Genomic DNA, 17,764 nt, shown 5'->3' with positions numbered 1-17,764 from the left:
CGTGGAAAGTTGGATGCTAAAAGTAAACACTATGAACTAGTTGGAAGCATTCGAGATGTAGTCATATCGAAGAGTCCTTAAAATTCCGTGGACAGCAAGGAAAACAAATAAAGAGGTGTTTAAAATACTAAAAAGAGATCCAGAACTGCTACCACGATCAAACGTAAGAAAACAGCTTACTTAGGTCATTTGATACGAAATGAACGGTATCGCTTTCTTCAGCTGATAATCGTGGGGAACACTGAAGGCACGAGAGGAATTGATAGGAGGAGGATATCATGGCTCCGCAACGTCAGACAGACGACATGAATAAGAAGTGCGGGGGATTTGATCCATACTGGAAGAGATAGAGAAGACTGGGCAAATTTAGTCGCAAACATCCATTAGTGGGTATGCAGCAGCAGCAGAAGAAGAAGAAACAGGTCCGAACGCTGTTGCAGAGGCAACGGAAAAAGCATGCGAAGTTCAGAAGAACGCGAAATCCCGAAGATTGGTTAAAATTTACAGACGCGCGAAATTTGGCACGGACTTCAATGCGAGATGCCTTTAATAGGTTCCACAACGAAACATTGTCTCGAAATTTGGTACAAAATCCGAAGAAATTCCGGTCGTATGTAAAGTACGGAAGCGGCAAGACGCAGTCAATACCTTCGCTGCGCAGTGCCGATGGTACTGTTACAGACGACTGTGCCGCTAAAGCGGAGTTATTGAACGCAGTTTTCCGAAATTCCTTCACCAGGGAAGACGAATGGAATATTCCAGAATTTGAAACACGAACAGCTGCTAGCATGAGTTTCTTAGAAGTAGATACCTTAGGGATTGCGAAGCAACTCAAATCGCTTGATACAGGCGAGTCTTCAGGTCCAGATTGTATACCAATTAGGTTCCTTTCAGATTACGCTGATACAATAGCTCCCTACTTAGCAATCATATACAACCGCTCGCTCACCAATAGATCTGTACCTACAGATTGGAAAATTGCGCAGGTCGCACCAGTGTTTAAGAAGGGTAGTAGGAGTAATCCATCGAACTACAGACCTATATCATTGACGTCGGTTTGCAGTAGGGTTTTGGAGCATATACTGTATTCAGACATTATGAATCACCTCGAAGGGAACGATCTATTGATACGTAATCAGCATGGTTTCAGAAAACATCGTTCTTGTGCAACGCAGCTAGCTCTTTATTCGCACGAAGTAATGGCCGCTATCGACAGGGGATCTCAAGTTGATTCCGTGTTTCTGGATTTCCGGAAGGCTTTTGACACAAGCGACTTCTAATCAAGCTGCGGGCCTATGGGGTATCGTCTCATTTGTGCGACTGGATTCGTGATTTCCTGTCAAGAAGGTCGCAGTTCGTAGTAATCATCGAGTAAAACGGAAGTGATATCAGGTGTTCCCCAGGGAAGCGTCCTGGGACCTCTGCTGTTCCTGATCTATATAAATGAGCTGGGTGACAATCTGAGCAGTTCTCTTAGGTTGTCCGCAGATGATGCTGTAATTTACCGTCTAGTAAGGTCATCCGAAGACCAGTATCAGTTGCAAAGCGATTTAGAAAAGATTGCTGTATGGTGTGGCAGATGGCAGTTGACGCTAAATAACGAAAAGTGTGAGGTGATCCACATGAGTTCCAAAAGAAATCCGTTGGAATTCGATTACTCGATAAATAGTACAATTCTCAAGGCTGTCAATTCAACTAAGTACCTGGGTGATAAATTACGAACAACTTCAGTTGGAAAGACCACATAGATAATATTGTGGGGAAGGCGAGCCAAAGGTTACGTTTCATTGGCACGACACTTAGAAGATGCAACAAGTCCACTAAAGAGACAGCTTACACTACACTCGTTCGTCCTCTGTTAGAATATTGCTGCGCGTTGTGGGATCCTTACCAGATGGGATTGACGGTGGACATCGAAAGGGTGCAAGAAAGGGCAGCTCGTTTTGTATTATCACGTAATAGGGGAGAGAGTGTGGCAGATATGATACGCGAGTTGGGATGGAAGTCATTAAAGCAAAGACGTTTTTCGTCGCGGCGAGATCTATTTACGAAATTTCAGGCACCATCTTTCTCTTCCGAATGCGAAAATATTTTGTTGAGCCCAACCTACATAGGTAGGAATGATCATCAAAATAAAATAAGAGAAATCAGAGCTCGAACAGAAAGGTTTAGGTGTTCGTTTTTCCCGCGCGCTGTTCGGGAGTGGAATGGTAGAGAGATAGTATGATTGTGGTTCGATGAACCCTCTGCCAAGCACTTAAATGTGAATTGCAGAGTAATCATGTAGATGTAGATGTAGATGTAAAAGAAGAAGAAGACTCGCTTTTTGCAGCACCATCGGCAGCCCTTTTGCTTAGAAGGGTAGTAACCGCAACCAAATTGAATACATCAATTTTGAATATATAAAGTGAACTGTTCAAATATATTTAAATTTTATAATTAATAGTTTGACATTGCGAGGAATAAAATAAAATGAAAAAAAAAGATGGCAGCAATAGGAATCGAACGTGAAGAAACGAACAGACAGGCAGTTCGGTTGACTACTCACCCGTTCTGGTCTGTAGTTTAGTAGCCAACGCTGTGCTCCTGGAACTCAAATCTCCCAGTACGCATTTGATACTCTTTGAGGTGAAATCCATGGAGCTGCCGAAACTGAAGTCAGCGTTAGGTAGTTTGCAGATTAATGTTATTGTGCGGGTCTTTAGTTCCAGCGTTAGTAATTCTATGCTATCCCTGGGTGTCGGACATGAAGACTTAACGCTGACTCCTGGACTCACGGGCGCTGCACTTCCATATTGTTCATGAGGCTTTTCTATGACCAGACTCACTCCTTCAGTTTTTAGTTTCTTACACAGCACGGACGTCAACTCTAATTTTTTAAAACAAACGTCACCTAATAAAATTTTTGCATTGCTGGATAATTCTTCACTGTTGACTGAAGTTCTCGCTAAAGTTGAAGTAGACGTTTTGTTTCGGCTGTTATGCCTCCCAGTGGAGGAAAGAATTGCCCTTGTCATGATGCAACGCTGCCCGGTTTAACCCCGACTGCTGATTGATTTACAGTCAATCTGTGGGTAGGTTCTTTCAGTGTACCCCAATTTATGACTGATACCAAGTGACAAGTGGCTAAAAGCACCTCTACATCACAATTCCTTCAAGAAATTTACATTAAAATCACCACAAATTAATAACCCGTTCCTTCTGTCTGACACAGTGAGAACAATAATAAATCAAAATTTTTCATGAAAATTTCTCAATTACCCAGTGGAGGCCTGTATACTGCACCAATCACAACTATATGAAACTTCCTGGCAGATTAAAACTGTGTGCCCGACCGAGACTCGAACTCGGGACCTTTGCCCTTCGCGGGCAAGTGCTCTACCATCTGAGCTACCGAAGCACGACTCACGCCCGGTACTCACAGCTTTACTTCTGCCAGTACCTCGTCTCCTACCTTCCAAGCTGTGAGTACCGGGCGTGAGTCGTGCTTCGGTAGCTCAGATGGTAGAGCACTTGCCCGCGAAAGGCGAAGGTCCCGAGTTCGAGTCTCGGTCGGGCACACAGTTTTAATCTGCCAGGAAGTTTCATATCAGCGCACACTCCGCTGCAGAGTGAAAATCTCATTCTGGAATCACAACTATAGTTCAAAAGTGTATGTTGTTATATCTTGATCTACACAGCATTCTGTTATTTCTACGTTTTTATATTTATATTCTTTCGTATGAATGTGACAACTTCTCCTTTATCCATAATCTGTCTACATGAATAAGCAGCTAACTTATAACCATTTACATTAAGATTTTCTATCACTGTGGTTATATGACATCCAGACAGACAACTTCCTTCCAACTAGTAATACCTTGCAAATAAGTTAACAAATCATTTACTTAATTTTTACCATCCCTCCTCCAATTTTCTGATGAAGTAAGCTGATTTCACTTTTCGCTCTGTTTTTGTAAGATGACCTATGAGTCCCTGTCAGTTTATTTCCCTTTAATCATGGATGTCTGAATACTGAAACTGACCTAACGACGGTATTTCACCTGACCCCAATAACCACAGGGGTTGGCATTTGTGTGCTGGTGGCTCCCCTTATCTCTTCTGATAGTAGATCTGCTGACTTGACCTTACGCATCCTACTAGTTTCCGCATTACCAAACCAGAGATCTAAAACTGAACACACTGGAAGCAAACAGGCGTAATTCAGACGATGTGTCCACTTTCTTTGGTTCACCATTCATATGGAAGAAAACAGTTTCCTTATTAATCGGCACGGACAAACAAAAATAACATCATAGCACGTGTTGTTAAATAAAATTAGAGCCATAAGCAGGGAAATTCAAAATGAATACAGCGGCTGCAAAGGGCTATAACTGTATAGCCATACATCGATAAGAATTGCTGAGAATGTAAAAGAAATTTCACTTTCTTGTTACTTACTTTGTATGTGTTCGTTGGTCACTTGGGGACTAACATCTAACAAGAGGAACCCGTCACAGGTCGCTCCCAGATGCAGTGAAACTTGGTGTGGTGACAGAAGGATGACAATAAAGAGACGCCTATTTTGGCTTAAGTGCCAACATAAAATAGCTTCCCAGAAAATGATGGTCAAAGCGTTGATGCAACTTCATCAGTTTGCTAGCGCGGTGTAAAGCCAAGCACGTCGTTAGCGAATAGTCAGGAGTACAATTTAGTTCTGAAATCTTGTGTCCCATATGTGTACTGCTGCCGTGGAAGTGTGCGACATGTTTTTACGGCGTTGAAATATAAGGTAAATAATGGCAAAAGAAATAATGATTTCAAATGTTGTTAACAGTAGATTTTATCATCAGAATCGACTCGAGTTATCGTGTTCCATAAAAATGCTACCAACAGTTTTCGTTTGTCTCCAAGAAGTCCATGAAGACATAAAGCAGTTAATGAAACAACTTCAGTGTATGGACGCAACAGGCTCAAAATCTGTAAAGCTCACAAAAGGAACCTATCATCCACTTCTGGACAAAGTTTTGCGATCTTACATAAAAATAGAGCCGTTTCTGTACATTGTTGAGTCGTGAGGGTGGAGAAAACGACGTCTTCTTATACGGTGGGCTGCTAGTCAATAAAATTGGAATACCGATGTGTTCATTAAAAGGAATTCCGCCAAAGTGTATGCCGTTATGTAAACCCTCCGACGTATAATTTTACTGACTGATGAATAATTACATTCGCCGATTACAGACATGCCCCACTCTCACCGCACAGTAAAGTCACAAGTAGAAGCGATGCAATTAAAATACACACCTTGATCGAAAATCAACTGCAGGCTACGGATTTCATGAAAATGCTTCGATATGCTTGGCTTACCCTGAAATTATCGCCAGTTCGTGAGGTTGTTTTCCTAACGGTATTCACACAAAAAAATGTGACTGTGATATATGTGCCTTCGAACAGTGACCGTGGTGATCCGAATTTTTATGCTTCCACAGTTTTTATGAATTAATGTTAATTACATAACATTATACAAGATCTATGACGACACAATCTATTTTTAATAAGATTGAAAATGCTTAATTCATTTGTCAATAATTCCATTGCATCTTACGATGTCAAAAGAAATGTTGATGTATATGTAATTAAGACTCACCGGCCATTTGACCATCTTCTTCTGTGCGGATGCACAATCAGTGCCTAAACTCTTACGGGAATCGGCAGTAAAGCCGCGAGTAATGATGACAATGGGCAGGGGCACAATGAATATAGTGCGGGACAATAAGTTGCGAATGTGGGTCTCACGGGAGGCGTACCAGAGATAAGTCCCTGCAGTCGCACTATCCTCTGTGTCCTCGGTGGCTTAGATGGATAGAGCGTCTGCCATGTAAGCAGGAGATTCCGGGTTCGAGTTCCAGTCGGGGCACACATTTTTAACTGTCCCCGTTGACTTATATCAACGCCTGTATGCAGCTACGGGTATTCATTTTATTGTAAATGTTGATATGATGTACTTTCTCAACAACTAAAGAAAAACAAAACAGAAGTCTGGATCTGAATGTGGCGCACGAGATTTCGAAACGGTGCCCTAAGCCACTGCGCTACCAACTCACTTCGTTTTAAGATGCGCGAATTGACTGATGAAGTCGCTTTGAAAGTCTGACAATCATTTACTCGAAACCTGTCTTGACATGTAAGCCAAAGTAGATATGTCTTTATTTTCACCCTTCTCTCACTACGCCAAGTTTCGTCTGTATGAGAGAGCGATCTACAGAGGGTTCCCGTCGTAAGCGGTAGCAGCGTCACTTGGCGACAGATGACTGCTAGCCAGACACATGCACGGTGCATGTAGTATCGGGAAGGCGTGCGACCTGTCTGAGTTTGACCGAGGACAGATTGTGATGACCCAGAGCTTGGTATGAGCATTTCGGAAACTGCACGACTTATCGGGCATTCGAGGAGTACTGTGGTGGGTGTCTTCAAGATATGGCGAAACCAAAGTGAAATCGTTGGTTTGGGCGGCCACCCCTCATTATTACAGATGTCGGACGTCGTAGGCTGTGCAGACTGGTAAAACAGGACGGCGGCGAACCGTGGCGAAACTAACATCGGACATTAAAGCTGGACAGAGTACAAGTGTGTTTGAATAAAAAGTGCACCAAACACTCCTAACGACAAGCCTCCGCAGCCGACGACCCTTGCATGTGCCAATGTTAACACCACGACATCGGCAACCACTACTGAAATGAGCACGTGACCATTGGCACTGGACTTTGGCGCAGTAGCACTGTGTTGCACGGTCTGATGAATCCCGATACCTTCTTCATCATCTGATGGCAGTGAGCGAATCCAACGTCTACCACAGGAACATCTCCTTGCCACATGTACTGTGGGAAGGAGACAAGCTAGCGGCTGCTCCACTGTGCCTTGGGGAACATTCACATAGGTATCCATGGGGCCAGTGGAGCTCGTGCAAGGCACCGTGACGGCCAAGGAGTATCGTACACTTGTTGCACAGCACGTACACCCCTTCATGATGATCATGTTATCCGACGGCAGTGACATTTTTCAACAATATAATGCGTCATGTCACAAGGCCAGGAGTGTGATGGAATGTTTCGAGAAACACAGTGGCGAGTTCCAATGGATGTGCTGCCCCCCCCCCCCCCCCCCCCAATCTCGCCAGATGTGAACTCTACCGAGCACATCTGGGATGTAACTGAACGTAGCGTCAGAGCTCGTCGCCACCCTCCCCGGAATTTACGGGAATTAAGTGACTTGTGTACGCAGATGTGGTGCCAGCTGCCTCCAGCGATCTACCAAGGCCTCATTGATTCCAGGCACGACCCGTCGCCGCTGTTATTCGTGCCAAAGGTGGGCATACGGCTATTAGGTAGGCGGTCATAGCGTTCTGGCTGATCAGTGTATTCTGAAGCGCATCTGGATTTTGCACTAAAAATGTACACTTTTAGTTCTGAAACTGTTTCCGGCATAAAAGACAGCACAAAGTTCTCATAGAACCCCACAGAAAGGAACCCATGCGTGGCAGGTTCGGAGATACAGGCGGTCAAGAGCGGACCCCAGCGTCGTCTTGCAATCCTCTGCACGCCGGCTGCTGATTCATTAAGCTTGCGTGAAGATTGCAGTCCTGAAGTTTCTTTTACATTCTCTGTAATTCGTTATGATGTATGGCTATGATCAGGTAGTTATAGTCGTCATTGACAGCTGTTGACGTTTTGAATTGCCCTGTACAATTACGAGCAACGAAAGGGGAGGAATTTTAGGGTTTAACGTGTCATCGACGGCGTCATTAGAGACAGAGCACAGGCCACGGTGGAGGTGGACGGGGATCAATGAGAGGGACGCATAGAAAAGGACTAGGGCTGTGTCCGTTTCAGAGGAACCATCCTCGCATTCGTCTTCAGCGACGCAGAGAAGCCACAGAAGAGCTAAATTTGGACGGCCGGACAAGGATCCGAAAACGCCATTCTCCTGAATGTGAGTCCACTGCGCCACCCCCTTCTGTCAGATACAAGCAGATAAGCTGGAGACAGAGCGCTCTTGTCGACGCAGAGAACGCGATACCGCGGTGTCACCTGTCACTGGGACGACGTCAGAACGCGTGTAGGCCACTCGCGTAACTGCCTAGACAGCATGAGCAAGATTCACTGCCTTTCAGCGCATCTGGTGGCGGAATGAGCGCAGGTTGCAAAGTATGGGACACCGCAGAGTGTGTTCCAGCACGAAGACAGAGTTAACGACGTTCTGACGCTCAATATGGCGCAAATAGGTACAACAGAAAGAGGAGTGGTTTCCAGACTTTTTGAGACCATTACCCGTGAGTGCAATTAGTAATTAGTTAGTACCCGCAGCCGCTACCACCTACATTAGCACCTAACTAAAATTTAGAACGAAAAAGAATTTTGTCTGAAGACTTTTATTTTTGCAATGAAGAAAGATAAATTATATTTAGTTTTCATAGATATTTTATGAAACTAAATGAGTCAGTGAGACAGTTGATTCTGCTTATTTCCAACTATCCTTTTATTGAATGATGAATCGATTTCAGTGCTACTCGCCAAGGTAGCCGAGCGCGCTAACGCGCTGCTTCCTGGACTCGGGTAGGCGCGCCGGCACCGGATCGAATCCGCCCGACGAATTAACGACGAGGTTCGGTGTGCCGGCCAGCCTGGATGTGGTTTTTAGGCGGTTTTCCACATCCCGCTAGGTGAAAACCGGGCTGGTCCGCACTTTCCGCCTCAGTTACACGCGTCACAGACATTTGAAACACATGCGCGCTATTTCAAGATTTACACTAGATGCAGACAGTTGGGGTACACTGATTCCGTCCTGGGGGGTATGGGGTGGCGGCAGGAAGGACATTTGGCCATCCCTAAGACTAACACTGCCAAATCAATCAATAGTGACACGGCCGAACCCGCGTTGTAACCATGCCGACCCTGCGATCGCTGCGGGATTATGGCGTCAGCGAGAGAAAGAAAGAATCGATTTCAGTGCTACTTTCAAATCCTTCTCAGAAAAGAAAGTTAACCATCCTTATTAAGGGTAGATGTCACAAAACATGCTCCCTCCTTTTTCTAGCGACAATTTGTTGCCCAACACACTGTGCTCCCATTTAAAATCAATCAACTTAAAATGTGTGCACCATACTTATTGACTGTAAAACACTTGACAGCTGGACTCTTTACTTCTGGACTGACAGACACAGGAAGACTTCAGGCTGCCAACGCTTTGCATCTGACCACTGCCACAAGTAATAACAACATCACTGTGTAGACCTTACAGAAACATAGAAGCTATTGCATAGTTACTGCTATGTTGTGCTGCCAATTACTTCGCTTATCGTTGCGAAGTGAATAATGAAGTAGTTTCTGGTCCGCTGCAGGAACCACCTACAATTTGCTGAGGGCATTTTCGTACGATATTTAAGCATACATTATGTATATATCTCTTATTTACTGTCGTAGATGCATGGTTAACCTCCAGCACAAGAGTTAATGCTAGAATTTGAAAATAATCAGAACTGTTTGAAAAAATGTAATTATTGGTAATTTATATAATTAGTATTATTGTCGTACAAAATAGTGGTAATGGCAATACTCTTTTAATAATGATTTAATTTCGTGATCGAAACAATCAAAAACTTGCGTTTTTACCCATCAAAAATTTTATTTTACCTCTCACTGGATTTCTACGTATTCATCGACATGACAACTCTACAACTCGCAATTAAGTGTCTGGCAGAAGGTTCATACAACCTCTTTTAGACTGTTTCTTTACCATTACACTCTCGAATAGTCCGTGGGAAGGAAGAACACTTAAATCTTCCCGTGTGAGCATTGGTTTACCTGATTTTATGACAATCGTCATTAATCCTTAGGCAGGTTGGATTCAACATAATATTTTGTCATTCAGACGAGGAATTTGGTGATTACAATTTCATGAAAAGCCTTTGTTTTAACAATTGTCACTCCAACATGTCTACCATATCTATGACACTTTCTCCTCTATAATACAAAACGAGCTGATCTTCATTGAACTTTTTCAATATCTTCCGTCAATTCTGTCTGGTAAGGATCCCATACTGCACTACAGTACTCAAGAAGAGGACGGACAAGCTTAGTGAAGGCAGGCTTTCTAGTAGATCTGCTGCATCTTCTTTACATTCCTTCAACCTTTCAACCTGCCCCTCTTTTCTTAGTAATGACTTGCCATCTGAGCTCTTGACATTCATGCCGCTGCTATTTTTTCTCCAGAAGTTTCATTCATCTTCCTATTATAGTGCGCCCATCTTTCCTATAGTCATGTGTATTTCTAGAACTTCCCATTTCTCCTCTAGCCATTACTGTTTCGCGATTTTACACTTTCTGTCATTCTTATTTCTTAGTAGTCTATATTAATTTTTGCCTGTTCCGCTTGCTGCATTTTTATATTTTTTTCCTTTCGTCGATTATTTTATGCTATTAATATTAAATTAACCTCAGCTGGGTGGTACCAAAAATTACATATTTCAGAATATTTATGGGGAAGAAAACAACAATTTCTTTCCTTTCCATTGTAGATCATTGTAGATATCTAAAAAATGATTGAAATATGTTTGGATAGAAGTAAAAATTGAATTCAGTTAAAAAATGTGAATAATAGTGATGGAACATACAATATGAAAGGCATACCAACGAATAGGTAATTAGACAGTTGAAGGAGGAACACAGGTGGACCATTATACAGGCAGATGAAGTTTATTGCACGTAAACAGAATGGCGAAGGTATTTGCATGTAATGGCAACACAAAGATGAATAGATAGAAATAGGGTCCAGCTTAGAATCTGTAATAAGGCAATGAGTATTCGAGCATGAACAAATAAGTATTCAACATTGCACTATGACTCTGCGTACTAGCAAAAATGCATAACAGACAAGTGAGCATCGCTTACCACTGCTGTTCCTCAGGTAGTATTCCACAATACAGTCTTCTGGGTCGAGATCCAAGTGGGGCATCTGCAAGAGGAAATGCTTATCAGTACAATTTGACAAAAGTTTGAAAAATCAATGTCAGGAATACACGAGTAGTTGTGCTGGGTACTTTTGAAGACAGTTTCCAGATATACCTTGCCCCCCCCCCCCCCCTTACGATGTCATCAGTGTCCAACGTTGCCTGATTTCGCGTCCTCACTCCTATACCTTCGTAAGCCAATCCCCCTATGTAAAAAATGACGGGAAATTAAAAAAAAATCGGGAAATTCAAAATAGCCCAATTGGGCTAAGTGTAAAATGGTGAAAAAGTCAAAAACCAAGAAGGGCAGTTGTACTACTGATGTGAAATTCAAAACATCCAAGAGGTGACCTGGAGATATGAGAAGAATGTCTATAACTTCAGAATCCAAGATGACAACCTGGGAATACAAAGACAGCCTCTAAGATGCCAGAATCCAAGATAGTGCTCCAAGGTTCCAACATAGAGACATTACAACAGTCTACAAGACTGCCATTACATTTAAATCCAAGATAGTGGACATGACAACATGAGGAAACCCTGCATGGTTCTCATATTTTATATGTTTCAAGTTTAGAATGTTATCAAATGCGCGCAATGAAGGGAAATTCAAAAATAAATGGCTTTTCTCACTTCTCAGAAAGCACTTGACCTCATATTAAAAGATTGAACAATAGATTCCGTGTCTCGGACGTCATAGATTGGCACGCCATGTTTAGAAACCTAGAACAATTTTTCCTAAGTTTAAAACGGACTGCTGTTTAAACACTTACGGTTGGAATAGGAAAGGTATGTTTATGTCTTTATTTAAAGAAATACTGCACAGCCGCCTCCCACATGCTGTCTCTGCCCCATGTGGTCCTGGGCCATGCATTGCACCCCACACATGCGAAATCCAGCTGCAAACCAGACCTCAGCTGGATGCTGAACGCATGCTGCTGAACTGACGACATAACACGAGGTTCCAATCTCCACAAGTATGACGTTTGTGATGGTGCTGCAGTCACAGCCCACTTGACCGTAGTTTGACTTGCGAGAAGCACACTTTTGCTTAGCCCACAGCAAAAAATTGCAGGAAATTCTAAATTGTCCTAAATTTTTAAATGATCAATAAATTACATATATATTCTGCAGCAACATCAAAAAATTGGGAAAAACACACTAGTCCACTTGGAAAAAGACTTGCGTTACAGAACGTTAAGGCTCTTTGACTATAGAATTCACCACAAAAATTAGTGTTTGGGATGGTTCAAATGGCTCTGAGCACTATGGGACTTAACAGCTGCGGTCATCAGTCCCCTAGAACTTAGAACTACTTAAATCTAACTAACCTAAGGACATCATACACATCCATGCCCGAGGCAGGATTCGAACCTGCAACCGTAGCAGTCGCGCGGTTCCGGACTGCGCGCCTAGAACTGCGAGACCTGTTTGGGATGGGTGTCAGATATTAAACACAAGCAGTAATACGCTTTGATCGTAGACAGCCAAGCTGGACCCGACAAAAATGCTTTCATTTTATATGTACCCACCATGAATCAAACACATCTGAAAACCAAACATGCTTATACAAAGTGACATGACGAATGGTAACCCTCAAAAACATCGAAAATAAAGATGAAACATATTTCACATTACGACAGGAGCGGTGTGTAACCTACCTATGCACAGCATCTATAACAGGGCAAAACCTCATCGAGTAGATGAATACAGAGGATACACAGGAACATGTGCCCCACAAGCGGCTATTAGAGATGACGTGAGATAGGGCTGTATGCATAGCAAAGATACTCGTGTTAAGTCATATGGCCTGCCATCTATAGGTGTGTTTGCGCCTGCGCGCCTTACGGCTGTGCTTGCCCTGCACGCACGTAAGTGCATGCCTCTTTCTCAGCTTGTGCGCTTGAGTATTCCCATTCACACCTAAATTCTTTGCCCGTTTCTGTGCACCACTCTGGCAAAATCAAGGAACGCACACACTGGCTACTCCACAGTCTTTCTCAAACTATATTACGGAAACTACTCTATGAGAAATTTTGATTCTTCTGTTATTTATAGCCTTACGTATCGGCTTCAAGTTGAACTGTCTATATTTTCGTTAATGCTCATAATTCATGCAATTTTTAAGGATTATGGATGTCACCACACGAAATTTGAATATTTTTAAATGAAAACTAGGAGTCGGCATGAGTCTGTGGTACGTTCATTACAGATTATACGTATATTGCTGTGTATCAGATGTAGCTGACATACTGAATTTTTCTTTATACTCAGGAGAAAGTCTATATCTGTCTCGAGTTTTGAGAAAAAGTATTTTGTGTATCACACTCTCTTCCGCCGATGCATACAATGATATGGATATAGCGAATTATTCATAACATTCGTCATACTTCGGAAACAACACAAGATACTAAGTGAGTTTTTGCCAAATAGTGGCACACAAAGAGAAGAGTATTTTGAAATGTCGTTAATGCACGAAACTTTTATATATATCGCATCAGAAGTAATTACAGATGTTTTTAATGGGATATTTTTTTCCTTCAGTTCAAATACCTACATAATTTTACATTAAATTCCTCTTAATTTTTGTCTTTACAATCGGCTGAACTGACAAACCACAAACAAGGAAAGGGATGATAATCCTCCACAGATTCTATTTGTTTCTCATTAGCCCAATCAGACATGGTGCTAACGCAAACACGTGGAAACACCTGAATCTCTGAACTGTCAGTTACGGTCAAACGAACCAATAAATGGAGAGAACCGCGGACATGCGCACGACTGTTGCACTTGCGTCCCCCAATCCTGCGCCTGCGCAGGGTCGTTCATGTGTACACATCATATAGGTGGAAAGACTGGCAACTAGCTCTCATTACAGCGAAATGTTAAGTTGTGCTCTTCACAAAATATGAAAGCGAAGTATCCTTTGGTTACAGAACAGAGGTTCAAGAAAAATTATTTAAAAACAGTACAGACCCCAGCCGATGTTAACTTCTGACTGGTTTCAGCCTTTTAATAACGGGCCATCATAAGAGTTTGCACTGTAATAGCGAAAGTAAAGGTACTATATTACATAGTGAAGTCAATGATGTGAAAGTATACTCTAAAACGATGCACCATTACCCATCTGGATGACGGCGATGGCGCCTGACCGACTGTGGACGCCTCAGTCACTGTAACCGATGCTGATAGCTAAGCAGCCACAAGTTATAGAGGGAAAGAGGGGACACTCCAGAGCCTATGGCATCGCCGTCAGCCAATAGGGAACGACTTACAGATCGTTTTGAATCTTCATTTTAAATATTTATCTTTCAAATTTAACTAATTAAGAAAAGAGTTAATATTCATTTATGGTTCGTAATTTATGTTGCAGCCAGCCTCATAAAATGCATTAAAATTTAGTGTAATTCGTTAACTGAGGTCCAGAGCGTCGTCTGGACGAAATAATTAGCACTACAAGGTAGATAATTCTGCAGCTACTGCTATTTATTCGTAATAAAACCAAATGTACGGCGTATTAATAAGAACATTATACATAAGTAGTAAATGAGTTTTGCCATTTGGGGAGCAAAATAACTGATGATGGTCGAAGTAGAGAAGATATAAAATGTAGACTGGCAATGGCAAGGAAAGCGTTTCTGAAGAAGAGAAATTTGTTAACATCGAGTATAGATTTAAGTATCAGGAAGTCGTTTCTGAAAGTATTTGTATGGAGCGTAGTCATCTATGGAAGTGAAACGTGGACGATAAATAGTTTAGACAAAAAGAGAATAGAAGCTTTTGAAATGAGGCACTACAGAAGAATGCTGAAGATTAAATGGGTAGATCACATAACTAATGAGGAGATATTGAATAGAACTTGAGAGAAGAGAAATTTGTAGCACAACTTGACTAGAAGAAGGGATCGGTTGGTAGGGCATATGCTGCGGCATCAAGGGATCACCAATTTAGTATTGGAGGGCAGCGTGGAGGGTAAAAATCGTAAAGGGAGACCAAGAGATGAATACACTAAACAGATTTAGAAGGATGTAGGTTGCAGTAGGTACTGGAAGATGAAAAAGCTTGCACAGGATAGAGTAGCATGGAGAGCTGCATCAAACCAGTCTCTGGACCGAAGATCACAACAACAACAACATATTAACTTATTTGTATTTGTAGCTCAGGCGAGAATGTGTCTGGAGCATTATGAGCAGGGCCCTCCAAAACAGATAACAGCATGATTACAGCGAAGAGCCCTTGCCTCAGCTCATGCCGTTGTGACAAAGAGGATTAACGAATCGCAACTAAAATCAGTCAAATTCGACAGATATTTGAAAGTCAAATTGTGTGGGGATATGAACTGGAACATTCACACACGATCAGTTGTGAGTGAAACAAATTATGTGCCTTAATTTATTGTTTATTGATACCTGTGCAACCTGCAGTCGAATACAGCTCAAATACAGCCTACCAGGGATTCCTAACGAGTACAAAGAGGGGCGACACAAGTCATTAAAAGTCTGTTAACTGCCGAGACATCGATATTATAGGCACTGAAAAATCTCAGCTGCCTGATGGAAGAGAATGATGCGTTATATACCACGACACCCTGCTTAGAATGGTTCAAGAACTAGTTTCAGGGTGGAATCAATTCATATGCTTACTCTTAGAATCGCTTAGAATCGGCAGAGGCTGTGAAGGACAGAACTAGATTAATAACTTGCGGTATATGTGCATGCAGTGCTCATCCCATGGTCCGATGTAGTTTTGGTCCTTCTTTCGTCCATGTACGATTGTTTGTTGGAATTTGCAACACTTCGTGAAATAAGAAAAACTAAGAAAATAAAAACAGTAACGTTTTCATAATACTTCATTTCAGATGAATACAGTGGTTTACATTTACACTACATGAAAAAACAGCAATACAAATAATTCCAGATGAGGATGAAACGTGTCGTGAAGAGACGCCAAAAGAAAGCGACTGGCCCAAGTGTGTGCTGTAATTTGGCTAAACATTTTTAAGTGACAAAAATGATATTTAGCTTCTCACTGAGATACAAAATGTACGCTACATATCAATGCCATCATTTCATTGCAAGAGTTTTAAGTGACAATGTCCGGTCTAAATGTATGGACTGCAACGTAGCATAAAATTTTGGCTCATTCTCCAAATATCCATGTCATCTGTTGTGCACTGAGACATCAACTACGAACCTTCTAATCAATTCCTCTTTATTTATTACTGTGGTATCAAACATCTACCACATCACATAACAGTCACTGTTGGAATCGGTCAGGTCATGGAAGTACCTGTGTGTAAAATTTTGTAGGGATGTAAGGAACGATCACATAGGCTCAGATTTAGGCGAAGTAGGTGACCGGTTTATTCGAAGAATGCTATGAGCATGCAATAAAGCTACAAAGGAGCTCATGTGACCCATCCAACAATGCTGTTCAAGTGTGTGGGACCCATACCAAGCAGGACTAACAGGGGACACTGAACGTATATGTAGAAGGGCAGCAACTATGTTCAGAGGTTTGTTTGACCTGTGGAAGAAATTCACAGAAATGGTGAAGAATCTGATTAGATTAGATTCAGTTTTCATCCCACAGACCTAAATATGAGATGATTCTCGAGAGTGCGGAACAAGTCAGAAGCTATAACATAAAAAATAAATACTCAGTACCCTGATCATTTGTCAGATTTCAAAATATTTGAATTCATTACAGTAAATTGGAACTGTTAATATTTACAGAATTAATACACTGTCAGAACGAAACATAGTTACGCACTTTTAATAAATTTGTCATACACAAAATACTTAACATGATTGTTGTGGCCAAGTGGTGTCAAAACTGTAATGTAACAATCATTTTTATTTAAGCCAGTCTAACAGTCTCTATTAAGGTATTCATCTATAGGTTAGAAGGAGCTGCCCATCAAAAAGTCTTTCAAACTCAGTTTAGACTGTGCTTCATCTGAAACAAAGTTTTTAACGGTTGCCAGCAGTTTATTGAAAATGTGTGTTCCTGAATATTGGACCTCGTTTTGGACCAAAGTAAGTCATTTTAGGTCTTTATATAGATTGTTCGTATTCCTAGTATTGATACTAAGTAGTGAGGTATTGGTTGGGAATAGAGACATACTACTTTCAATAATTTCATTAAGGAATAAATATACTGAGAAGCAATGGTTAGAGTACAAAGTTCCTTGAAGAGATTTCTACGTGATGTTCGTGAATTTACACCATAAATGAGTCTTATTACACGCTTTGGCAATCTAAACATTTTTGCTCGGTTTGACGAGCTACCCCAGAATATGATCCCTTATAACATAAGAAAATGAAAGTAACCAAGTATTCAAGTTTATTTTATTTATATCTCCTACATCTGACACCATTCTCACTGCAAATGCAGATTATTTTAGGCGCTTGAGCAATTCTGCGGTATGCTCTTCCCAACTGAATTTATTATCGAGTTGTAATCCACGAAATTTAACACCATCGACCTCTTCGATTCCTCTTCGATCTGCATGTCTTCATATGTTATACATATGCAGGAAGGAAATCTAGTACAGGTTCTAAACTGCATACAGTGACTCTTTTCAAAGTTTAATGACAGTGGATTAGCATTAAACCATTTATTAATGTCAGTTAAAATTTAACTAGCAGCTATTTCTAAATCTACACTTGACTTGCTATTGATTGATTGATTATATCATCTGCAAACAATACAAACATAGCATCTGGTAATGTAACGGACAAGAGGTCATTAAAGGACGCAAGAAAAAGCAACGGACCT

At 41.6% G+C, this 17,764-nt stretch overlaps 1 protein-coding gene across 1 annotated transcript in view; it reads right to left on the bottom strand.

The window, feature by feature from the left end:
• LOC126456475 (uncharacterized) overlaps window positions 1-17,764 on the bottom strand; it is a 341,682-nt gene that overhangs the window by 153,044 nt on the left and 170,874 nt on the right. Inside the window, exon 3 of the mRNA XM_050092226.1 lies at window positions 10,926-10,989. Coding sequence (XP_049948183.1) covers window positions 10,926-10,989 — 64 coding nt within the window. The remainder of the gene's footprint in view (window positions 1-10,925; window positions 10,990-17,764) is intronic.

The sequence above is a fragment of the Schistocerca serialis genome, chromosome 2 (assembly GCF_023864345.2).
Source record: "Schistocerca serialis cubense isolate TAMUIC-IGC-003099 chromosome 2, iqSchSeri2.2, whole genome shotgun sequence".
Classification (NCBI taxonomy): domain Eukaryota; kingdom Metazoa; phylum Arthropoda; class Insecta; order Orthoptera; family Acrididae; genus Schistocerca; species Schistocerca serialis.
This window is presented reverse-complemented; position numbering and strand designations above follow the sequence as displayed.